This window comes from Engystomops pustulosus, chromosome 6 (assembly GCF_040894005.1).
Source record: "Engystomops pustulosus chromosome 6, aEngPut4.maternal, whole genome shotgun sequence".
In the NCBI taxonomy this organism is placed as follows: Eukaryota; Metazoa; Chordata; class Amphibia; order Anura; family Leptodactylidae; genus Engystomops; species Engystomops pustulosus.
Genome location: NC_092416.1, coordinates 21,977,003 through 22,004,029, shown reverse-complemented (window position 1 = coordinate 22,004,029; position 27,027 = coordinate 21,977,003). Strand labels below are relative to the sequence as shown.

Here is a 27,027-nt window from a genome sequence, read left to right as displayed (position 1 = left end):
CTAAAACCCTTAAATTTGAACAAATCACCATTTCTTTGTATTACCTAAGTCTACCGAACAACTGGATGTCGACATTTTGAATACTAGATTGGCAGTCCAGCAGGGATATCGATGGTACACCTGGATCAATTCTGCGAATCCCCATTATAATGGAGTAAGTTAAAGGGGTTCTCTGGAGGTGGAAAAAACATGGCTGCAGTCTTCCAAAAACAGCGCCACTCCTGACCATGGTGTGTGCAGGTATTGCAGCTCAGCTGTATAGAAATGAATGGAGCTTAGTTGCAATACCACACACTACCCACGGTCAGGTGAGGCGCTGTTTTTGGAAGACTGCAGCCATGTTTTTCCTCCTCCAGAGAACCCCTTTAACCCAGATACAGTGAAGATGCCTCTTCCACTATCTTGGCTGAAAAATGAAAGAACAGATATAACTTTCCCTGTAATTTAACATATGGGGATAAGTTTCCAGTGATCAAGTTGCTTACATTAGCCAGGTGTCTATTTTCCAGTTACAGTTGATTGTAGCACTCCCATTTTCCATTGATACATGCATTCCAGTCTCAGGAACCCACTTGGAAAGAAGATTCCCATGATCAAATTTTACCAATTGTACCCTTAACAAATAGACAAAAAGAAGTAAGTAGGTTCACCATACAGGTTGGTGTTATTGTCTACAAAAGGTTTGCTGAAATTTCAACAGTGTTGCCCATACACGTTAAATGAAAGTGTGCCAAACAAGAAGTTTATCCAAACCCTTTTCCAACAGTGCAAGGTAGAAGAAAAAGGATTGGGTGAACACACATCCTCATTGTTTCTCCAAATTACTAAATATTTATGTATACAAAAGTCCAGACTTCTAAATTCAAATGGCTCCATGTTTTATCAAAGGCCTACACAGCAACCTGCAGTATGCAATCAGTTATGGTCCTCAAGAGCAATTCTGCAACTACATTTATATTCCCATTGGACTTGTACCATAAACCCAAGAGGAGTTCCTTGAGCCCACCAAATCTGTTTTTTTGGGCTCATCCTCAATTAACCCTTAGGAAATAGAATCTATTGTTGTGTAATAAATTGGGCCCACCTGATGCTCCTCTGGTTCTCTGTTGGGTCAGTCCAATCCCAGACTTATCACTGGTCATCAATATCAGATCATTATCAGGTCTGCCACCCAGACTCCGCACATCAGTGACCAAAGGTGGGCACCACAGAGCTGTGTTACAGGTTCTGTTTTGTTGTTTTAGATCTGGTGCTGGTGGATGGGGGTTGTTTATTCTCCGGTCTGATATAAAAAAGCTCATTTCAGTCAAACAATGTCTACAGCTAAAGCCATCTTCACATATTATACAATATTCATTAATAATAAATCACATTAATGCCATAAGGAATTAACATTGAAACAAACTCTATAGAGATATTATGGAAAGATATAAATTATCCTGTTCCCTGTCACTTCCAAGAAATGTTGAAGTTGGTCCCCTGCCAGTCTCCATGAACTGAGCTCACTGTATCTTGCACAATAGTGAAGGGCGGTGCCCTGGATGTGATTACTTTTTAAAGATATCAAATTGGCTTTAGAAGTGAGCGGTAAAGATGCAGTAACCTATATAAACACTGCCCTATGCCAAGGTAATCACAGTCCGGGGGAAGAGAGGAGCAGGTAAGAATTCTAATTATATATAAAGTCATTTAAGACTTGCTTGTGAATGTTTAAACACCCACCAGAAAGTAAAAGGTTTATTCTTTGAATTTAAAAAAATAAAGCTTACAAATTAAAATGTTTGAAATTTATTTTTTTACATTTGTAAATGTGGAAAAAATAGGATAAAAGATAAGTGGCGAATTGAAAAAATTGAAAAACCGGTAAATCAATTAAAGTTAATTAAAATAATAAAACAAAATTGCATGATGTAACCTCAACCTAACTGCTTTTGAACGGGATCTTTAGCTTAGAAAAACTACTTTCAGATAACCCATTTGAATAGATTAGATTCCATAATGTAGACGTCCACTGAGAGGAAAAAAATCATATTTATTTCTGAGGAGCATTAAGTGGATTTCTTAGACAGCCCATTTCCCATATGTAATCCTTCCTTACTCTTTTGGTGGTGCTATGGCTAAAATAAACATATGTTAAGAATATAGCTACTATAATACTAACCCTTATGACCAAGAATATAGCTACTATAATACTGCCCCCTATGTACAGGAATATAACTACTATAATACTGCCCCCTATGTACAAGAATATAACTACTATAAAACTGCCCCTATGTACAAGAATATAACTACTATAATACTGCCCCTATGTACAAGAATATAACTACTATAATACTGCCCCCTATGTACAAGAATATAACTACTATAATACTGCCTCCTATGTACAAGAATATAACTACTATAATACTGCCCCCTATGTACAAGAATATAACTACTATAATACTGCCCCCTATGTACAGGAATATAACTACTATAATACTGTCCCCTATGTACAAGAATATAACTACTATAATACTGCCCCCTATGTACAAGAATATAACTACTATAAAACTGCCCCTATGTACAAGAATATAACTACTATAATACTGCCCCTATGTACAGGAATATAACTACTATAATACTGCCCCCTATGTACAGGAATATAACTACTATAATACTGCCCCTATGTACAAGAATATAACTACTATAATACTGCCCCCTATGTACAAGAATATAACTACTATAATACTGCCCCCTATGTACAAGAATATAACTACTATAATACTGCCCCCTATGTACAAGAATATAACTAATATAATACTGTCCCCTAAAGCTAATATACAGCAAACATGTGGGAAATGTTAGTTATAAAGTTACTTGGGTTCTAGGACAATCTGCCTGAAAAGCTGAAAATTTTTAACTTTTTGCCCAATTTCCATTTTTCATAACTAAACACAAAATATATCATCAAAAATTTTCTATTAATTTGAAATACAATGTATGATGAGAAAACAATCTCAAAATCCCTTGGATATGTTATAGCGTTACAAAGGTATAACCTCCTATAATGACACAGGGCAAATGTAAAAAATCAGTCTTGGTCCTAAAGTCATAAAATTGCTTAGAACTGAAAGGGCTTAGATGATTGTGCCAATTTTCTGTTGCACTCTGCACGTTCTTTTCAATGCAAACTGCTTGCACAGGTATTTAAGAAGTATTTTCCCCATATTTGTGTTGCATGCGTCCATTTTGTGGCGTTGCTGCACTATTCTTCATGCGACACGGCGTTCCGGGGCAAAGTGCGACACATTTATTATGCAATGTCCGACAGAAATGTGTTGCATGCCCTATGTTAAAGGTGCACCAAAAAAAGAGAGGTGCACTCTGTCGGGGCAGTGAAGGGGGCACCAGATTAATGGAGAACGGGCGAGAGAAATCTGGAATCTGGCGCCCCCTGCACACTACACAGGTAACTGCACTGTTTTTAATAAATATGGCCCAATGTGAATACAATTATCTATAGGCTTTTGCATATTCAATTAAATTTTCTTCAGAAAAACGGGCTGTTCTTGGATCCCTGTGTGAGAAAATAATTGTTTTTATTTCCTTTTGTCAGTTCAGTTCATAAATATTCATGAATTCATCACCTTATACTGACCCTGTGGCCCCAATTGTAGGATGAGTGTGTAGTGACAGCAGATAAGCCGGGACGTAGTGGGAAACAAATGACCTGTCAGTTGTGTTAATAATTTGGCAGGCGGATGATTACATCTCGTTGTGCTCCTCCTCGCGGTGGTTGGACGGGTTTGTACATGACAAGTCTTCTCTCTGGTGGCAGGAGTCCAGACTGCAAGCCGCTTCCTCGTTGTCAGATCACTTACACCATGTAATTGTAGAGGCCGCTCGCTCCTGATCTGCACAACACATGAACCATTCTCCTTACACACAACTTTACTATATTATAGATAATCTATAGAAAACTTGTCATGGAATGTAACAAATCATGTAAATGGTGAGGCCCTGATGCTCAGAGGACAAGACAGTAGAATAAGGGTAATACTACGGCTGCAGGACCTCATTTGACCACTAGTCTAGTGACCTACAGTACAGTAGATTATCTATAGATGTCATATGGATGCACAATTGTGCCTCAATAATGTTAGTCTTGAGCTGGTCTTACACTTAAACACAGGAAAATGACACATTGAAAATGTACAGGATAAAGCTACTTGGGGTACAGGACAATGATATACTGAGAATTTGGGTACAGGACAGGGACATGCTGACAATTGGGAATACATAATAAAGACTCTAGAAAAATAGGGACATGCTGAAACTTGGGGTACAGCACAATGACACACTGAGGCTTAATAAATTGAGACACTGATACTTTGGGAACAAGACAACAGAATATAGGATAAAATAACAGGGGGGGGCAAAATCACACTGACACTTGTGGTATAGTAGAAAGATACTTGGGGTGCAGGACATTGACACTCCTACACTCTGGGTACAGTACAAAGAACCTTGAAATACAGGACATTGATACAGTCACACTTGGGGGCATGATACTCTGATAGTTGGGGTACAGGACACATTGACATGCTTACACTTGGGGGCATGATACACTGATACTTGGGGTACAGGACACATTGACATGCTTACACTTGGGGGCATGATACACTGATACTTGGGGTACAGGACACATTGACATGCTTACACTTGGGGGCATGATACACTGATAGTTGGGGTACAGGACACATTGACACGCTTACACTTGGGGCATGATACGCTGATACTTGGGGTACAGGACACATTGACACACTTACAATTTGGGCATGATACACTGATACTTGGGGTACAGGACACATTGACACACTTACACTTGGGGGCATGATACACTGATACTTGGGGTACAAGACACATTGACACGCTTACACTTGGGAGCATGATGATACACTGATGTTTGGGGTACAGGATACATTGACATGCTTACACTTGGGGGCATGATACATTGATACTTAGGGTACAGGACACATTGACATGCTTACACTTGGGGGCATGATACACTGATACTTGGGGTACAAGACATATTGACATGCTTACACTTGGGGGCATGATACACTGATACTTGGGGTACAAGACATATTGACATGCTTACACTTGGGGGCGTGATACACTGATACTTGGGGTACAAGACATATTGACACGCTTACACTTGGGGCATGATACATTGATACTCGGGGTACAGGACAAATTGACACGCTTATACTTGGGGGCATGATACACTGATGTTTGGGGTACAGGACACATTGACACACTTACACTTGGGGGCATGATACACTGATACTTGGGGTACAGGACACATTGACATTCTTACACTTGGGGGCATGATGCACTGATGTTTGGGGTACAGGACACATTGAAACGCTTACACTTGGGGGCATGATACACTGATACTTGGGGTACAGGACACATTGGCACACTTACACTTGGGGGCATGATACACTGATATTTGGGGTACAGGACACATTGACATTCTTACACTTGGGGACATGAAACACTGATACTTGGGGTACAGGATACATTGACATTCTTACACTTGGGGGCATGATACACTGATATTTGGGGTACAGGACACATTGACATTCTTACACTTGGGGGCATGATACACTGATGTTTGGGGTACAGGACACATTGACATTCTTACACTTGGGGGCATGATACACTGATGTTTGGGGTACAGGACACATTGACATGCTTACACTTGGGGTGACTGGATAGGCTGTGAAATAAAAACTCATGTTCCTCTCTGATGTTTCTTTGACTCTTTGCTGTATAATAACAAGATTTTTGTCTCTATGTATTTCAGAAATGTGGGTCCTCGAAATTTTGCTGTTTTACATATTGGGCGCTTTATTGTGTGGTAAGATCTATATATAAGGTCATTTCATACATTCTAAGTGAAACACGAATTAAAGAAATTTTCTGGAAGAAAAAAAAAAGATATTAGATTTCCATAACATCAATATGAGATCTTTGGGGTAAAACAACCTTCCCCTATAAGCGGCCTATATCTGAAGCAATGTTTCTATACAGACGGATAAGCGGATGCTGTTGCGATTGCAGAAGTTCAGCTCAGATTTTAGTATAGTGGAACGAGCTGCACTAACATGGTATGGCCAGTAGGGTTTGCTGTCTGCTTCTGATCCAACCCATTGCATAGTAATGATATGGCTGCTTTTGATATCAGCAGATTATTTGGAGTCCTATTGGTCGCTGTCACACACTTGTTTTTCTGTAGGTTATGATTGTGCCTTAAGAAAATTGTAAATCACATGATCAAATCACTTGTTATAGGTATATCCTTCCAAATAGCACACCAAGTGGTTAGGAGTGGTATTACAAGCCAGTATTTTTATTTATTATCTATTTTTATGATTAATTAATTTATTTAATCTAATCATTAAACTTACATGTCAGGGTCAATTTTAATTTTACTGTATTCTTTAATTTTACTATCATACACTATGAAATATTCTGACATTACACATGACTACATGCTATTCCTTTTCTTGTTATGTGAGCAGGAGATGCGGGGACCTCAATGTAAATCAACCCCCGTCTTATCTTATCTTCTAATATCAATAATGTCTTTAATAATTTTCTGTCACTGGAAGGAGGAGTGTAATTAAATTAGAAGATTTTCTTATGTTCAATCCTAACATAAGCTTACTTATCGATTGAAGTGGTCCTCACCCTCCAAAATTGGTGCACCAAATGGACAGGATGGGGGACTTTTATCATATGCTGGCACTCGTGCAGAGGTCCTGATAAATATGTCCCACTGTTGGTATATCCTGGGGGCATAAGGACTTTAGGCATACACAGGCTCATAAGAACACAGCCTTAAAGAGAACCTACCACCACGAATCTACCTATAAAGGTAGATCGGGTGGTAGGTGGATGTAAGGGATGTGAGGATAGCTCTTTTTAGAGCTAATCCTCACGTCCCCGCTAACTTTTGGTACACTTTATTCCCCTAATATGTAAATTTCGTTATGCGGCTACTGGGGCGTGGAGTAGCCAGCACGACGGCTGAGCAGTCCCAGCTCCGAGGCCGGAGCTACTGCGCATGCGCAGTAGCGGGCTTGTCAGACGAGGTAGGAGGAGTAATGTGGCTACTGGGGTGTAGAGTAGCCGCGCTGTGTAGCCTTGTGCCGGCTACTCCACGCCCCAGTAGCCGCATAACGAAATTTACATATTAGGGGAATAAAGTGTACCAAAAGTTAGCGGGGACGTGAGGATTAGCTCTAAAAAGAGCTATCCTCACGTCCCTTACATCCACCTACCACCCGATCTACCTTTATAGGTAGATTCGTGGTGGTAGGTTCCCTTTAAGTCATTTTTGTTAATGGGAATTAGAGGGAGACTGAATGTGTCCTACATGATGTAAAATCTCTTCTAAGCAAAACATTATGAAACATTGTCTATTCAGTCAAATAAAGATTTTTTAAAAATCTTTATTTCCTGGTATTGGAAGGGCAATTTATCTGTATTTCATCTCTACTTAAAAACTCATCCGGGGGAGAGGTACGAGCAGGAAATTCAGAGGCGACTGCCATTTCACGCTGTCTGGCGCTTTCTCTAGCCTTCCGTGTTTAGCGTCCTCACTTGAGTCTTAATGAAATAGATGTGACATAACAGCCCTGGTAACCTGGCAAACGCAATTCTTCCCGGAAGGAGGAAGAGATTCCGTCCACCTCCGAGTCACGTCCGGCTTGTGATTCATTCAAGTGCAGGTTAAGACACAAAAACATCCATTAACTGTCGATTAACTGTGATTCAATTCTAAGTGCATTTTCTATATATAGTATTTATTCGGGGGAGAAAAAACAGTAATACGAAGAAAGAGAGGAAAGAGACTGGTATCATGTATGAGATAAATAGGGTGTAAAATACAGCGTTATTATATACATCATGTTTTAAGGGAACAACGATAACCATTTATAAAAATAAATTTTTATAATTTAATCAAGGACCCATGGCGTTAGTCCTTATTATCCAACATGCTTCTTAGCTTAGGAGATCCTTGTGTCTCCTCCGTTGGGAGGTATTGGTAAATTTTTCTATACCCTCGATTTTCAGTGTGGAGGTATCTCCTTTATGTACTTTTTTAACATGCTCTATAAGGCGTGGGGCACCTTTTCCACTTTTTACTGAATAGCAATGCCCACTAAATCTCACACATAAAGACCTAGTAGTTTTTTCTATGTAAAATTGGCCACGAGGGCAAAAAACTAGATATACTATGAAGTGAGACTTACATGTAAAAAATTGTTGCAATTGAATTTCTATCCCTCCGATACAAAAGTGTCTCATCTTTATACAGAACATACATTGACCACAACAGGAGGTTCAGCTTGGAAACTTCTGTTTAGCCAATTATATTTGAGAGAAGGGAAATGACTACGTACCACCACATATTTTACGCATTTACTTCATGTAAAAGATATAAGAGGGGGTGTTTCAACCAAACTTCTTCAAAAGGGGATCTTCTCCTAACATGTACCAGTTCTTGTATATGGTTTTTTTCCTTTTTTTAAGCCACAGGACTAAAGTTGTAAAATGTCTTTTTTCGTGAGCATTCATTCTCCTCTTACTCTTATTGGTCGTCAATAAAACCTCTGGATTTAATGTAGCTGCTTTGTGGAATGCTTCTTTAATATTTGCAGTGCATTCCCTCTTCAAATGATAAATGATCCACCTCTACCACAGGATAAGGAGTTACTTTTAGCACTTCAAGATTTGGAAAAGCCCCCAAATCCTTCAATACAGTCAGAAAATGTAGGGGAGCCTTCAATCAATTTCAAAAGAATGTGTTATATAGTATAAAAGCATTGGTTTATGAAAAAGACCCACAAAATATTTCTATAGAAGAGAAACAGGCACTGAATTGGTTAAAAAAAACAATGAAAACCTGGTAATAAAAAAATGGTAGTAATAACAAGTACCTATTATATGCAAGAAAAATATAGACAACTTAGTAATACCAAAGTATATCAAAAATTAACCCAAGATCAAAACTCAATAATGTGCCTGTCTAGGAGTCGAAAAAGGCATTCTTACTAAAGCCCTATCTGAGAAATTACTTCCCCCCCATCCCAAAAAGCCAGGATGGTATTTTCTCCTGAAAATACATAAAATCCTCCAGACCCCTCCAGGATTGCTCATTGTGGCAGGAGTAGGTTCAATTACCAAACCCCTGTCAAAATATGTCGACCGGAAACTTAGACCTGTCTTACAGGAAATCCCCACATATCTAAAAAAAATTAAGGACTTTCTCCGTAATCTTAAAAAGTTCCCTTGCCAAGATGGTTTCAAACTCTCGATTGTAGATGTTGAAAGCTTGTATACAAAGATTCCTCTAGGACTAAGAGTAGAAGCTATGAAAAAGTATTGATGAATTCAGGAATAAATACAGCCTACGTAGAATTTATATGTGAGGCTATTCTATTCAATCTGCCGAATAACACCTCGTCAGATTGGTATAAACAAATCTATGGCACTGCTATGGGGGCTGCCATGGCTTTCACCTATACGAATATCTTCCTAGCGGTGTTAGAGGATAAATAAATTCTATGAACAATCAATTTGCCAGATACATTCATGCGCTTGTACGATATCTGGACGACATATTCGTGGTTTGGTGAGGTACCAAGGAACAATTCCAAGAATTTGTGGTTTATATTAATACCAAAACCATGAGCATGTTGCTTACTTCAAATATCGCAGAAACAAAATGTGAATTTCTTGACGTTCTGAAAAAAATTGTGAAAAATTCTTCTCTTACTACTACAGTCCAAAGAAAGGATACTGACACTTATAGCTTATTACATCATGACAGCCACAACATGTGAAAATGGCAGTGCCATATGGACAATTCGTTAGATTTAAATGTATCAATAGAGAAGAAAGTTCTTTTATAAAGCAAGCAAAAGATTTGAAAACATTTCCGCTGAAAATATTGATGAAGTATTCCAGAAAGCAGCAATATTAAGTTGAGAGAATTTATCGCGGACCCATTGGAGTAAAAGGAGAATATTTTTTAGGAGAAGTAAAAGATGTGGTGGTACTTAGTCGTTTGCCCCCTCTCAAGATTAATTGGCTAAACAGAATGGTTCCAAGCTGAAACTTCTGTTATGGTCAATGTACGTTCTGTCGACAAAATATAAAGACAAGATACTTGTGTATTGGAGGGATAGAAATCAGATTGCAACAATTTTTGCAATCTGTAAGTAAGTCCCACTTCATAGTATATGTGGTTACGTCCCCTTGCGGCCATTTCTACATAGGAAAAACTATCAGACTTTAATATGTGAGATTTCGTGGGCCCCACGCCTTATAGAGAATGTTGAAAAAGTACATAAAGGAGATACCTCCATACTGAAATTTAGGGGTTTAGAAAATGTACCAATACCTCCCAACGGAGGAGATCGACACAAGGATCTCCTTAGAAGAGAAGCACAATGGATAATAAGGACTTATGCCATGGGTCCTTAGGGTTAAAAATAATAAAAATGATATGGGAATATTTTATAACTAGTTATCATTGTTCCCCTAAAACATGATGTATATAACACTCTATTGTAGTCCCTATTTATCTCATATATGATACAAGACTTTTTCCACTCCATCTTCGTTTGACTTCTTTTCCTTCCCTGAAAAAATTCTATATGTTGAAGATGCTCATAGAAGTGAATAATTTATAGGGGCACCTTTACTTACCCATCCCGTTTCGTCCGCCAATCCGGAATGTCCAACGAGAATTCGGAGCTGCCGCAATTCACTAAGATTGCGGCATGTGTCGCTTCCCCGATGAGGTCCGCCGGAGTTCACCATCTTCTTCCCGATGCATGTATGTGCATGTTTTGCGACACAATTTTGAAAGTTAAATTCCACAATCTCTCTGAATCAGTCGGGTTGTCCGACGGTCACGCCCCTGATTTATGTCGCATGAAAGCTGGTGCCGATGCCAAAATCTGATCGCGTACGCTAAAAACCCTTGTGCAATTCAGGGCAAATCGTAAATATTCGTGAAACCCGACGGAAATGCGTCCGACAGACCCTTAGTAAATGTGCCCCATAGACTTTAAGCTCTTCAGCAGGAATTTGTTGGCGCTATATAAATAAATATCATTATCATTATTATTACATTCAAGAGTTATTGGATGTTTTTATGTTTTAACCTGCACTTGAGTATATCACAAACCGGAATTGTCTCGGAGGTGGACGGAATCTCCTTCTCCCTCCGGGAAGCGTAGTGGTTGCCAGGTTATCAGGGCTGTTACATCACATCCACTTCATTTAGACACAGTTGAGCACGCCATATACGGAAGACCAGAGCACCACACAGCGAGAAACGGCTGTTGCCTCTGAACCTCCTGCTCTTTCCTCTCCCTCTGATGACCATCTGTCGGACAGTTTTTATGTACAGATGAAATAAAGAAACAAAGTTTTTAATGGTAAGCTCCACATGTTTTCAGCAGATCCCAGACTTAAAGGGGTATTCCAGGAATAAGTATAATTCATATACAAGTGGGTACTTAAAATATAAGCTAATGTGTAATTAGTTGTTATTTAAAATTTTGCTCCCCTTAGCAGAAAATGCTGGTGACATACACTGTGATGGAGAATTAAAATGCTACTGGCCCTTTAATCAGTCCGTTAATTTCCTCAGCGCGGTCCGTTGCTGAGCAGACACAGGACAGAAGATGGCCACTGGTCACATGTCCACATCACATGTCCTGCAGCTGCCTGGGCAGGTCATGTGATCACCACTATGTTTGGCTGCACTCGGTTGGTTGCAGTGCATCCAGTATGGCCAGTGTTTTGGTGATGGCAGTTACACATCATTACTATGGTAACAGAGCAAGAAAACCTGTTAGATCATCACTGGGAGGAGAGCAGAAGAGGGAGGAGGAGTTACTGAGAACTAAAGGATCATGGAACTTGTAGTTTCCAGTGGAGGCCATCTTAGTGATAACTCCACCTACTTTAGAGAGGCCATAAATTTTGTAAATCATAAAATCAAACTATTTAAGCTCCATTTTATGACCAATGACATTGAGTATTGTTATATTCATTTATTTATATCATCATGGGTTTTTGTGTCAGAAGTTCATATTCCCGGAATACCCCTTTAATTTATGTTACTACAGCAAGTAAAATTGAGGTCAACTATGTTTTCGATGCAACCCAGAAAAAGAAACCCTGGAATCTGGCCAGGTACTGGAAATAGAACTATTAAGGATACCATTGAGAATTGAGGCGAGTAATCCAGTACAAGTCACCTACTTCAACACAGGCGGAAGAGGCAAACTGTTCCAATATGACCCATTTTTTATGACTATCAAAGACATTGACAGTTATTGTAGCTCCTATTTCTTATATGGTCAACGTAGCATTGAAAACTATGCAATCTTCATAGCAGAAACATCTTCAGTGGCAGACATAAGATTTGATGGGAGACCCCTCTATAGAGCAACATGGAATGAAATACCTGGAACGGACTTCAGTTATCTCAAATATTACTTTGCAAACAATCTGACTTAGTTGACCATCCCACAAAAAGATTTGGCCTGCAAAGTGTAGGCATTGGGTCAACCTTTAGTTATGGCGCTCATGCAACATGTGTTAAAGGTAAAATAATGTAACTAACTAAACTATTTGATTTTTTTTTTTTTTTACCTAGATTCAGGTCCTCCCCCACCATCTTGCCAATATACACAATGTTCTTCTCGTCGAGTTTGTGTAATGGAAAATAGAAAGCCAAAGTGTGTCAAACCAAAAATGGACTCGTGCTGGGCATCAGGAAACCTACATCTCCGTTCTTGGGATAATACAGACTTTGACTTCATGGGCACATGCACATATACCTTTGCCACAGTGTATGAAGATGTTGGAGACCTCCCTAGGTTTACAATTCGAATAAAGAATGATAATCATGGAAATGTTCCGGTTTCCCATATGGGTCAAGTAACCATCCTAACAGGACCCCATACAATTGGGATCAAGAAAGGAGAATTTGGTCATATAAGGGTAAATAATGATTAATATACAACCTAAGGTATTGCATAAACTTTTGCTCAAACTTGGTGACTCCATTGCTTCAAAAGACCTACACACAAAGCTTCCCTCCTATATCTGGATTAAGTTGACTACCATGACCTGTTTGTCTTCACTTAGCACATTTCCTACAAGATGTCCTTCAGACATAGTCATTTTGTCTCATATGCAAAATTGTAGCTTCCAGCTTATGTGACAAAGTTCCTGGAAACATCCACCACTATCCATGTGCCTAGCACCATTCACAACTGTGCTCCTCGATTGTGTTGGATTTGCCTATAAGGAATGCCAAGCAGTTCCATAGGGCCTGCGAGATCAGTTGGCCCAAAATAGGGGTGTTAAGTGACCAATGCCAGGACCATTTTCACAAAGCCACATTCTCACAAAGCCACATTCCTTTTTGGTGTGTCAAAAAATATTAACCCCTTAACGTCGAGGCCCTTTTTTTGTTTTTTTGAGTCTCAATTTTGTTTACTCCTCACGTTCAAAAATCTAAAACTTTTTTATTTTTCCATTCAAAGAGCTGTATAAGGACTTGTTTTCTGTGTAACAAATTGCACTTTATGCTGACGTTATGTAATATTCCATGCCATGTACTGGGAAGCTGGAAAAAAATCCAAATGCAGTGAAAATAGTGAAAAACCGCATTTGCGCTATTTTCTTGTGGGCTTGCATTTTATGGCGTTCACTGTGCGCCTAAAATGACAGGTCTGCTTTATTGTTTAAGTAGGTGCGATCACAGGGATACCAAATTTATAAGGGTTTTATAATTTTTTTATACATTTTCCAAAATTTTACAAAACCTCCTGTACAAAAAAAAAATCTTCATTTTACCTTCTGCTGGTGTACGGAGCTGTGTGTGGTGCCATTTTTTGCGATTTTTGATGATGTGATGCTACTTTTTTAAAGACTGTACGCCCTTTTGATCATACTTTATAGATATTTTTATATTTTTAAAAATATGATTTTATGTCTTTTTTTTAAATGCTGGGAACAACCGTTATTATATTTTCATCACAAGCGCACATTGTAATAAATGGTTTAAAACCAGACAGCTTCAGGTCTTTGTAAAACCCAAGGCTGTCATGGTAACAAATCACAACCCTGCAATGACCCCACAGGGGGGAGGCAGTCGAATCCAAGATGGAAGTGCCCACATTGGTACATCACATGTCGGTAAGGGGTTAAAAAAAAAGTTGCAGAGCATATGGGACACTTTTTCTGCTGAAAATTACATTTTTAATAGTAAATATTCCCTATTGTTTGTATTTATTTGGCCCTAGGTGGATAATGCTCTTAAACAACTCCCTATCTCTTTGATGAATGGTTCATTGGATCTTTTCCAAAGTGGGAATTCAGCCATCCTACAGCTGGGGAGTGACATGCAGCTATCGTATGACTGGAATCACCTTCTACTTGTGGAAATTACTCGGCAATATGCTGGAAAAATGTCTGGTATGTGTGGAAACTATAACCAAGATCCAAGCGATGACTTCATCACACCTGCAAGAACTTTGGCTCCAAACGCTCTTGCTTTTGGTGCCAGCTGGAAGGTAAGATAGATATGAATATCCTAGGATTTTCATCATACTCAAAGAAAGTCACGGCGACTCATGCTTTCTTTTTGACTATGATTATGTGCTTTGGATAAACTCGAAACCCATCATTTAATGTCCATGTACTGCCTACAATAAAAGATGTGCTGTCGAGACAGAGGTGTATGGGCCTGATCTAACCCATAACTCCTGTCCCAGCAAAATGGATGACAGTCCCTACAGAGTGACAGACAGAAAGTCAAAACCAAGGTGGTGGCTAAGTACAGAATTGTGAGGCAAAGAGCAGTCAAAATAAATAGCAAGGGTCAGAATATATCAATAGCAGAGAATAAATAACCACATAATCCAGAGACTAGTGTAAAGAGAAACTGGCTGAAGGGATGAGCAATGGATGGATACTGCCCTAGCAGCGGATTGGTTTGGTCATCCATCACTCAAACCACACCTGACACATCCATTAGGCTCCAAGATGTATTCACCCAGCTCCACTGAACACACCACCAGCTCAGCCAAAGGAGCTAAACTATGCAGAGCAAGCTGTCATGCGAGAAGCCCAGGGCATGATTCACAAGCTCAGAACCTTCATAATTCTCTTCTATATATTACAAATGCATTTCCGGTAAGACATGGGTGCCAATGGTGACTCACAAAACCCAGGGTCCACTCATGGACCCCAGCGCTGCCTGGGATATCTAATACTACATAAGTAGAGCAGTGTATTAGATAAGAGATCGATTGATCTCAAGTGAGTTCCTCCTTGTGGGACAAAGTCATATAAAAAAGGGAAAAAAGTTTTAATGAGAAAAAGCAATAAAGTGTAAGAAAGTATAAAAAAAAATACTAATACACAAAAATTGCCACCCACTTTAAATAACAAGCATTTTGCACCACCACTTCAGTGGCAACCCAGGCTACAAAAGTATAATAGTATTGATCCCATAGGACAAAAAATGTGAAAAAAAAAAAAATGAAAAAAGATGCCCAACCATCACACAAAAAATTATATCACCTGTAATAAAAAAAACTTAAGTAAAAAAAAACCTCAGCCGTATAAAAATAAAATCTACAGGTCTGTTTTGTTCATTTTTTATTTGAAAATGAATAAAAAGAAAGATACAAAAAGTAAAAATTACATTTAGTCCCACAAGAAAAGACCCCACAATGTAACTATTCGCGGCTGTACAGGCCCAATATTTGTTCCTGTTGTGAAATCTCGCTGGTTACCAATATGAAATTTTCTCTAAATTCTACAGCAGCGTTAAGAATGGTTCTTATATCAGATTAAAGGGGTTGTCCAAGACCTCTGTGGCCGGTGGTGAATGACTACCTAAAAAAATAAACTTGTACTTACCTTAGCGGTCTTCCTCGATGTCCTGCTTCAAGGTCTCTTCGGGCCTTACCCTGGTTTATTTTACCGATATGACCGGCTATCCCCAACCGACATCATTCCCGGCACTGTATCAGGTGCAGAGATATGGGGACGGAGGGCCATGGCCGGCCACCTCGGCTGGGTGGAAGCAGGACTGAACTGAGCTTCCTTACCCCAGTAAACAAACAGGGGCACAGCCCGGAGAGACAGCGGTGCCAATATACTGGGTTTATAGTACTAAGAACTTGGTATCAGATGAAAGGTGAGAATCTTATATTTCAAGTTAAACCCCTTCCCGCTGCAGCCCTTTTTTCGTTTTTGCGTTTTCATTTTTCACTCCCCAACTTCAAAAATGTATAACTTTTATGCTTTTCCATGTACAGAGCTGTGTGATGGCTGTGTTTTCTGCGTAACAAATTGAAGTTCAAAATGATGGTATCTAATATTCCATGTCATGTACTGGGAATCGTGATAAAAATTCCAAATGCCGTGTAATTGGTGAAAAAGCACATTTGTGCCATATCCTTGTGGGCTTGGATTTTATGAATTTCACTATATGCCCCAATTGAAATGTTTAATTTATTCTTTGGGTCAGTATGATTATGGGGATACCAAATGTGTATAGGTTTTATAATGTTTTCATACATTTACAAAAATTAAAATCTGGCGCTAATAACTTTTTCATACTTGGGTGAACAGAGCTGTGGGTGGTGTCATGTTTTGCGACTTTTGATGACATTTTCAATTATGCCATTTTTAGGCCTATACAACCTTTTGATCACTTTTTATTGAATTTAACTTTTTTTCAAATTGGCAAAAAACGTACCATTTTCGAATCTGGGCACTATTTTCCATTAAGGATTTAAACGCAGTGAAAACCAGCTATTATATTTTAATAGATTGGGCATTTGCGAATGCAGCAATACCTAATGTGTTTCTGATAGTTACTGTTTATTTATATTTATATCAGTTCTAGGGAAAGGGGGTGATTTGAATTTTTAGGTTTTTTTTATTATAATTTTTTACTTTTTTTTATTTTTACTATTTTTCAGACCCCCTAGGGTACTTTAACCCTGGGTTGTCTGATTGATCCTATCATATACTGCCATACTGCCGGATGTTTGGGTCTTGGGCTACCATCCTAACCGCCTATATTATAATCCACTACTAACTAACACTAATTGAATGATGCAGAGACTTGGAGTTGGTCAGACTTGATTAAAACAATCTGTGAATTAATTCTGAAGCTTACAGAACTTTTCTTCTTTATATTTGTAGGTAGAAGACAACACAGTTTGTTGGAATGACTGCAATGGACCTTGCTTGAGTTGTCCACCGACTTCGGCGAGTAAATACTCAACTTCTGAATACTGTGGTATCATCAACAAAAACGATAGTCCATTCAAAGAGTGCCATGCTGTTGTAGATCCCAAGATTTTTATAGAAAATTGTATCTTTGATGTGTGCATCAATGACGGCTACAAAAAGATTTTCTGTGATGCTGTCCAAGCCTATGCCGAAACTTGTCAGCGTGCGGGAGTGTCTATTAAAGACTGGAGAGAGCTTGCAGTATGTCGTAAGTACAAGTCCACGTAGAAATAATCATAATTCACTAGTATGATCTATAAGACAGAAAAAACACAGCGCATCAATAATGGAGTAAGATATCACGGTAAGGAGTTTTCAAGGGTTCCAGGTGGGGGATCGGGCTGAGATCGAGCTGCGTCGTCCGGTATCACAGCAGTGACTTAGCTGGGATATAGGTCAGTAGTCATAGAAGAAAAAATAGGACGTGGATCCGCGCTTCTCAGAATGAATACTTTATTTCGGAGTAGGACACAGCGCTCCCGACTGCCCTGGAACACACAACGCTCCTGACGGCCGTGGCTCCCTGAAGCTTACCTCTAATCCACCGTTGCCAACGTCCAACCAACTCCGACGGTACTTACACTCTATCCCTTCCCATCCAGGGTAACAGTACCAAACATTAAGGAGGACCATTTACCCCTTTAACATCATCATAAAGAGAGCCTAAAAACACTCCAGGAACCCTGTGTATTTATACGGACCTGATGAAGGGAGCATTACGCCCCCGAAACGCGTAGTCCTACTCCGAAATAAAGTATTCATTCTGAGAAGCGCGGATCCACGTCCTATTTTTTCTTCTATGACTACTCACTAGTATGATGACTTTTAGTAACCATGAAAGTTTTTATTTTCAGCCATGCAATGTCCTAAGGACAGTTCCTACAAGCTGTGTGGAGCCTGTCCAGCCACATGCGAAGATCCTGAAGGCAAAACTAACTGCGTAGAGCCATGTGTTGAAACATGTCAGTGTAACCCAGGGTTTGTTTTAAGTGAAGGCAGATGTATACCTAAAGCACAATGTGGTTGCTCTTACAAAGGCTTCACCTACGCCTCCAATCAAGAATTCTGGAATGATACAAAATGCCAAGAAAGATGTGTGTGCAATGCGAAAACTCTGAAAGTTGAATGCAAGAAAAGTCCATGCAAGGCCCAAGAAGAATGTGCAGTGAGGAATGGAATCCAAAATTGCTACCCTCAGTCTTATGGTGTATGTATGGCTGCCAGTCACCCACATTATCTTACCTTCGATGGAACAAAGTTTGATTTTCAAGGTACCTGTATCTATCAGCTTACTGCTGTATGTGACAAAACAAGTGAATTAACAAATTTCGAGGTCTGGGTTCAAAATCAAAATCGAGGCAACATTAGAGTATCCTACACATCAGTGGTCTACATCAAAGTCTATAACCTGGAGATTGAAGCCAGTAGACAATCCCCAAATAAAGTGATGGTAAGTACAGCTATGATACATGTAATTAATAAAATCTACTTGATTACGAAAGATCAAGAAGAACAACAGAAAAGTCAAAGGGTATGGCCACCTGACATTTTGACATTTTTGGGTGTTTCAGAACTAGATTAATTCTACAACCTCCACAAATAGTATTTTTTAATTTGATATCTTTTGAGACAAACTGTGTCACCCCTGCACAGAGTTCCCCAGGAAAGAATTAACTCACCTCCTGCAGTCTGAGAAAGACTACAGGAGGAGCTAGAAGGTGTGGATAGAGCTACGTTAACATTGGATCTGTTGCGTCAAAACGTTGCTTAAGACGTGAGTGTGAGTGTTTTTGTTGGACTTAAATCTTGCAGTGCTGCGTTTTTGTTTTTGGAATTTATACCTTGGATGGACTTGGCCATAGTTCTGGGGCGTGCACCTAAGTATATTTATTTTTACACATGTGCTGCTTCTTTTTTTCTTAGTATATAAATTTGAATTTGCAGATGAAAGTAAAGGTTTAGTAATTGAATTTCTCATTTTGCAGATAAACAAGAGGCTCATGAATTTGCCAGTTCAGTCCCCAGATGGACAATTTTCCATCTATCGCAACCCTCGCTCAGCTGTCTTCAGTTTTGACTTTGGTCTGAGGGTCACGTATGACTATAACAGTATTGTTGTGGTCACTGTTCCTGGGACCTATGCTAATGCTTTGTGTGGCCTTTGTGGCAATTTTAATGGAGTCCCAGGTGATGATTTAACACCTAAACAGGGAATACGGCCCACTGACCCCACAACATTTGGTAAGAGCTGGAAGGTTAAAGAAGTACACAAGTGTAGAGATGATGGGGACGCTGTCTGTACCAACTTGTCATCTGAAGAGAAAAGGCAAAAAGATGGAGCCAGTGAATGTGGTGTCCTGCTGAGTCCTAAAAGTCCCTTCCGTAATTGCCACCCACTAGTGGATCCAGAACCTTACTTTAGGAGCTGTGTTTATGACTATTGCATCCTACAGAAGCGTCAGGTTGTCTTTTGCTCTACGATAGCATCCTACGTAATGGCGTGCCAAGAGGCAGGAGGGATTGTACATCCCTGGCGAAGTCAAAACTTCTGTCGTAAGTAAAAGAATAAAAATATGTAATTTTTTTTAGATATATATATTATTTTTTATTTTTGATGGGTGGGAAAAAGAGTTATAATTTATAATTCCCTTTGACCCTTGCACACAGGGATGACCTGGACCGTGGTAAGAGGCTAGGCTTTGTTCCTCACACAAGTGAGCTGCCTTGATTGTTTCTTCTGTGTTCTGGTTGCCCATATTTGGATAACTTTCACTAGAAGCCAACCACTTAATGACAAACACACCTGATAAGACTTGCTGTTTTGGAGATGATGTGACCCAGTCATCGCTGTCTCAATTTGGCCGCAACACTTGCTAACCTATTCAACCTTCCACTTTGATTTCAAGGACTGTTTACTTGCTTCTTAAATATTTCACTTCATATTCGGTGTAGGCCACCTTTTTCAGTTCAACAGAGATTTCTGAAAAATTAGAGAGGGGGTTCACTCGAGGATTCTGTTTGGTGGTGGGTCCTTTCATGTCATGAGGGTTTTATGAATGTAGTTAAAAAGATGAATTTATAGTAGATGGATGATACAGAAACATTGACTTTTATTTCATTCCTATGTTTTGCAGCTTTCTCTTGTCCGGCTCATAGCAGTTATGAAGTCTGTGCTGATGCTTGTCCAGTCACCTGCGATGGTCTTTCCACTCCACAAGGTTGTAATGGAAACTGTATAGAAGGTTGTGTCTGCAATGATGGATTCCTTCTGAGTGGGGACCAGTGTGTTCCTATCTCTCAATGTGGATGCAGTTACAATGGAGGTTACTATTCTGTTGGTGAGAGCGTTTACATTGGGGATAAGTGTTCCCAGAAATGCTCCTGCGTGGAAGGTGGGATCATGACCTGCACCACCTCACAATGCTCTTCCAATGAAGAATGCAGTGTACAAAATGGAGTTTTTGGCTGCTTCCCTAGAGGCTCAGAAACTTGCATGGCTGCTGGATATTCCCATTATAAGACATTTGACAATCAATCTTATGATTTTGGTGGACAAGGATCCTATGTGCTGGCTCAAAGCTGTGGAGAAAACACCGGAGGAAGAGATCTAGCGACATTTAAGGTGACCTTTGAAAATGAGAAGCTGGATTCTGGCCCAGGATCAATCAGAAGTGTCACTGTAGAGGTCTATCAAAACATCCTGACTCTGAAGCATTGGGAAAGAGGCATCATTCAGGTAATGAGACATTTAGGTTTTTGTACCATATCACTGTTTTTGTTACTTGTGTCTGTATATAAAAGGGTTTCTCTACTTTATCTAATATTGTCTTAGTTGTTAGTTTCCCTTAATTTGAAGATGATGAGATGATACCCCAAAAACATACCAAATTTGCGGGAATCTGTGAAGGAACCTGACAGCAAGTGCTCTCATGTAGTGATAGGGTTGAGGTGTGATGTACAGTATAAACCTCCTGGTTTCTCCAAATCTACAAACTTTTTAGCCACTTATAAAACAGTTTGCACAAGCCGGCTTCAGAAGATTTAAAAGACCAGTGTACCGATAATTGGTGCTGGCCCTTTTCAGGAAATGGATAAAGGCCGGCGTCTCCCAGCATTCCCTGCCATATCTTCATATATATGCCATCAAGAAAGCTCTGTCCTGTGCCTAGTGCTTGTGATTGATTCCCCGTTGTGACCCCGGACCTTTTCCCATTTATGCTCCTAAGCTGCCTTCCCTGCCCTTCGTCTCCATCCCAGACTCTGAACCGTTGCCGCCTGCCTTGACCATCTTCTTGTCTGCGGCCACGAGATTGCCTGCTGACTTCATAACTTGACCTTGGCTGCCACCGCAGACAAGTCACGCCGGTGGAATGACCTGGGGGTACCACGTTGCAGCAAATTCAACCCTCTTTGCAGCAGGCTCTGGTGCTAACCAGGTGCCACTTAGATTCCGGTCCTAGTTGTCGGCTTGTGTTATCGTTCGCGGTGGTCCAGGGGGTTCACTACCCCAGAAGCCTGATACTTGTTCAGTGTCTCATCTCCCCATGTGAGAAGATCCAGTAATAACATTACTATAAATAATACAGTACAGCAGTAACTTGGGGTCATGGGGCAGATTACTGTTTACTACCACAATATAGAGATGTTAATAATTGTAAACATACATGAGTCTCTCTGTTGTTTTTACTTTAATACATTATTAATGTTTTTGGATTTCTAGGTAAATGGAGTAACCTCCAGACTTCCGGTTACGCTTCTGTCTGGGAAGATACGAGCCGAGTGGTATGGTAAAGGTGTAATGATTAACACAGATTCTGGCCTTTCTGTGAAATATGATCTCCAGTCCCTTCTTTCTGTTACTGTGCCGAGTAACTACATGAATGGCATGTGTGGCCTCTGTGGTAACTACAATGGATTGCCCAATGATGATGCAGCCAAAACACCAGAGGAAATGAATACCTTGGGAAACAAGTGGAAAGTGCAAGGACAATCAGGAGAAATTCGCGATGGGTGTGGTGGCACAGGCAAACCTTGCCCATCTTGCCAAGAAGCAAAGAAGAAAGTATTTTTACAGCCAATCAATTGTGGAATCATTAGTGACCTCTCAGGTCCATTTGCAAAGTGTCATTCCAAGGTCAATCCCGTATCTTACTTAAACAACTGTGTTTCGAACATGTGCCAGACCAATGGAGAAGACAGTAATGTGCTATGTGACAGTGTCTCTGTCTATGCTGATGTCTGCAAGTATGAAGGGTTCAATAATATAACCTGGAGGACAGAAGATTTTTGCTGTAAGTACATATTGACCTAAGTCTATGAAGAAAGGTTAGAGGGCTGCTGCCACCTTGGAAATGTAACATGTCATAGAGCAAGATAAGCTTACCAAATTCTTATATAGTTCTGTTGGAAAAGACTCTATCTTAATAAGCTAATTGAATAGACTTGAATTGACTTATGAACACCCCACTTACATACAAACCCTAGTTACATATGGGTCTTGAGTTGTTGGTAATTTACTGTACTTTAAGATAGATTACAAAGATCAGCTGTCAAAGTTATCAGGTGCCTGCAATTCAGCTTTATTGTTAATCCTGGTTTTTATGACACCCCAAAAGTTTTAAAATCCAATTGTTACAGAGACCAAAAAAATTCACTTAAATTCAAATTCAACTGAAGAACCAAGCTAAAGATCCTATTATTGCTACACTTCTGATTATTTGTCCAAATCTGCCACCTTAACGCCAGTGGGCCATGAAGGGAGCGTGAAAGGAGGGGCACGGCCGGTCGTGAATGGTGCACAGTCGGCCAGGAGTGGGCAAGCAAAGGCTGTTAGTGTCCCCAAGCCAGTGCAGTTGCTGCTGCCATGTGAAAAGTCACCTGCTGCATTTATTTCTTTGCAAGGCAGGGCCGGCGTACAATAATCCCTGCGCAGCACTCAGTCCAATACATCAAGAAGCGGAAGCCTGTGAAAATTTAGCGGCAAGGCTATCATACGCCGGTGCATGAGCATGAGGTGCCAAAAGCTATTTTAATGCTTCGGAGTCCAAAGTCAGATCCAACTCAGAGCTTTATGGTCCCTGCACATGGAGTCAGCTTTCTGCTGGACTCTTAAGTTTAGAAGGAGTTGAAAGAATCAATTAGGAGTTGAGCAAAACATTTCCCCATAGACCATGTATAATTAGTGATGAGCGGACACAATTCAGCCAAACCCAAATTATAAAAACCTCTTCAGTTTCGGGTCATGAAGCCAAACTCCAACCAGTAACATTCACAATTTTGCCAGCAGTATTTATAAAATCAACACTCACAACTGGTGTCCCATTAACTGCAAAGGGAGGAAGTGTTTAGTACTGAACTTAACCACACAATTTCAATGCTACACAGCCTCTCCTTCTCCTTTGTAAATAGTGTCAATTCTCTCTAAAAGTTGTGTTTATTTTGCACTTTGGACCTTATTATATTACGACAGTTGAGCTGCAATAAAGTAAACAACCAATGGGCATAAGTGAAATTGTATCTAGAAGAAATAAGCCATGTTTTTCTAATCCTTGGAGCACCATTGAGGGACCTAATTTTGCCAAAGGAGCTAATTTTGACACTTATCAATAGAATTCATAGATTTCATTTTCAAAAAGGTGTTGTCTTCTTCTAGCTCTTTGTCGTCAATGAATGTACCACAGACTGTTCCAGTCGTAGCTTTACTTGTATTGTACTGGACAAGTTCAATGTTTGTAAAAACATTTTTAGCCATCCCCAGATGAAAAGCCTCAGGGCCGCATTACTGCTATTGTACACATTTCCGGTGTTTATGCTGAATATCCATAAAACTGCACCTTGTTCATTGCCATTCCATATGTCATGTTGATTTCTCCACAGTCATGAAGTGTGGACCTCACAGTCACTACTCAACCTGTGCCGATATGTGTTCCACCACCTGCTCTTCCATTTACGACGCGTTTAAAAGTTCAGAGCAGTGTGCTGAAGGATGTGAGTGTGATGAAGACTACGTATTTGATGGGGAAAACTGCATTTCCCTAGACCAATGTGGGTGCTTTGACAATGGGCGCTATTACCAGGTATGGAAGACTAAAATTAGGGCACAGAAGGTAGCAAAGGACAGAAGAGAATTCACAGTTCTGGAAGTTGTCAAAATGTCCTTTTTTTTTCCACAAAGGCTAATGAAACCGTTCTGAATGATGACTGCAGTGTGGAATGTACCTGCAACCCAATCTCGGGGATGAGCTGCCTCAATACAAGCTGTGCTGCAGGAGATCAATGCAAAATTGTTGATGGTGTAAGGTCATATGTAAACACTGGTGAGTCTAACATAGTATGAACATATTGGGGCTCATTTACTAAGAGTCCGAATCGTGCACTTTCATCGGGTTTCCCAACGATTTCCGATTTGCGCCGAATTGTCCCGGGATTTTGGCACACGTGATCGTCAAACAACCCGACGGATTCGGAAGAACCATGGAATTTAAAAAAGAATTTGTGTCGCAAGATCAGCACTCACATGCATCGGGACGAAGAAGGTGAACTCCGACGGACCTCGGCGCAGGACCTGGATATCAGGTGCACGGACCTTAGTAAATCCCGGCAGACCCGAATCCTCGTCAGACAACGTGCCGCGGGATCGCGACTGGACAGGGTAAGTAAATGTGCCCCATTGTTACATTTTGCGAATGAATAAATACGTGGAGGATTCTTGATATATAGCCATCTACGGAGAGGACATTCAGTTTAGATCCAACTATTGTGATTATATTATCCGGAGTTCCAAATTTAGATTTCAAGGGACAATTTAATAGGATATATCCCGACCTGGTTTTAGTCTGATTGATATTATCTTCGCTTTTATATGTCCATGTTTTTTATCAGCTGCGTATGTTATTGATTACAGGTGGTCCCCTACTTAAAAACACCCGACTTACATACGACCCCTAGTTACAAACGAACCTCTGGATGTTTTTAATTTATTGTACTTTAGCCCTAGGTTACAATAATCAGCTGTAACAGTTATCACAGGTGTCTGCAATGAAGCTTTATTGTTATCCTGATTCTAATGACAACCCAACATTTTGAAAATCCAATTGTCACAGAGACCCAAAAAAATTTGGCTGGGGTTGCAATTGTAAAATATACAGTTCCGACTCCGACAAATTCAATGTAAGAACAAACTTACAGAACCTATCCTGTACGTAATCCGGAGACTGCCTGTATATGCAGTGGCCGCCCATTGACACATTGATCATATGTGTGTATGACAAACAAGATTTACATACATTATACATGCTTTTAATTGAATTTAATGTTTTTATGACCTTGTATCGCAGATTACTGTATAAAGAGGTCTAATATTTGGCAAACCAGTATCTGGAATACATCATATGTTTTCAGTATATTGTATATTTTTATTTATTATTGCCTTATATAAAGAGATATATTTACAGGTAGTCCCCGGGTTAAGTACAAGATTTGTTCTGTAGGTTTGTTCTTAAATAGAATTTTTATGTAAGTTGGAACTGTATATTTTAAAATTGTAGCTCCAGGCAATTTTCTTTTTAGTCTCTGTGACAATTGGATTTTAAAATTGTTGGGTTGTCATAAGAACCAGGATTAACAATAAAGCTTCATTACTGACACCTGTGATAACTGTTACAGCTGATTATTGTAGCCTAAGGCTAAAGTACAGTAAATTACCAATTACCAGAGGTCCGCTTGTAACTAGGGGTTGTCTGTAAGTTCGGTGTTCTTAAGTAGGGAACTGTCTGTATCTGTTAAAATAAAAATTAAAAACAGATATCCATTCTGAAGAAAAAGTTTCAGTGCCTGATTGTACTTGAACAGTGAAACAGGGAGTTCAGAGGAACACAGCACATAGTTCAAAGTCAACTAGCTGATTGTATTATTGTTTGGCCAAAATCTTGCCTAAATGACCAAGTTTAACAAGAAGAGGGATGTGGACCCAATGGGGCACATTTACTTACTCGGTCCTGTCTCAATCCCCAAAGATGAAGTCCGGCGCAATTCATCAAGATCGTGCGCCCGGTATCCTGCATGAGTCGCTTCCCCGCTGTGGTCCGCCGGAGTTCACCTTCTTCTTCCCGGTGTCTATAAGTGCATGTCTTGCGACACAATTTCAGATGTTAAATCCCGCGTGTTGTCTGAATCCGTCGGATCGTCCAACGGCCACGCCCGCCGATTTGTGTTACGTGAAAGCCCCCACCAATGCGCCAAAATCCAATCGCGACAAAAAGCCCTTCTAAATGCGCCGCACATTGGAAATAGTTGGATATTCCGACCCTTAGTAAATGAGCCCCAATGTGTCACCTTTCTAGTATTGCTCAGAAGTATAGCAATTAAAGAAGAGTGGACCTGATGTTTGGGTTCGGCGTTGCAACCCAGGCATAGCTGTTCTGGGTTGTGCGATCGAGCAAGAACCCAAAGGCAAATGTCATGTTCAGTCATCTCTTGTCACAATCAGCAACAATCTGGACTTTGCTATGTAGAGGTCCCAATTCTTTTGGAATATAGTATAGTTCTGGAATATGTGATATCTAAATCGGGGCATAACTACTGCAGTAGCAGCCATAGCAGCTGCTATGGAGCCCAAAGTGCCCATAA

General features: G+C 40.0%; 1 protein-coding gene and 1 long non-coding RNA gene across 2 annotated transcripts in view; one reads left to right on the top strand and one right to left on the bottom strand.

Moving 5' to 3' along the window:
* Positions 1–365: 365 nt before the first annotated feature.
* Positions 366–1,168, bottom strand: LOC140065580 (uncharacterized). Its single transcript, XR_011847960.1, has 3 exons — positions 1,085–1,168; positions 486–614; positions 366–406 (listed from the first exon to the last, which is right to left on the bottom strand). It is a non-coding gene; the product is annotated as an uncharacterized lncRNA (long non-coding RNA).
* A 394-nt stretch (positions 1,169–1,562) lies between these two features.
* The window catches only part of LOC140134650 (IgGFc-binding protein-like), a 32,880-nt gene continuing 7,415 nt past the window's right edge, over positions 1,563–27,027 (top strand). Inside the window, exons 1-11 of the mRNA XM_072155113.1 lie at positions 1,563–1,660; positions 5,852–5,905; positions 12,734–13,080; positions 14,391–14,660; positions 17,311–17,608; positions 18,255–18,850; positions 19,386–19,953; positions 20,535–21,136; positions 22,121–22,691; positions 24,277–24,476; positions 24,575–24,716. Coding sequence (XP_072011214.1) covers positions 5,854–5,905; positions 12,734–13,080; positions 14,391–14,660; positions 17,311–17,608; positions 18,255–18,850; positions 19,386–19,953; positions 20,535–21,136; positions 22,121–22,691; positions 24,277–24,476; positions 24,575–24,716 — 3,646 coding nt within the window. The 5' untranslated portion in view covers positions 1,563–1,660; positions 5,852–5,853. The remainder of the gene's footprint in view (positions 1,661–5,851; positions 5,906–12,733; positions 13,081–14,390; positions 14,661–17,310; positions 17,609–18,254; positions 18,851–19,385; positions 19,954–20,534; positions 21,137–22,120; positions 22,692–24,276; positions 24,477–24,574; positions 24,717–27,027) is intronic.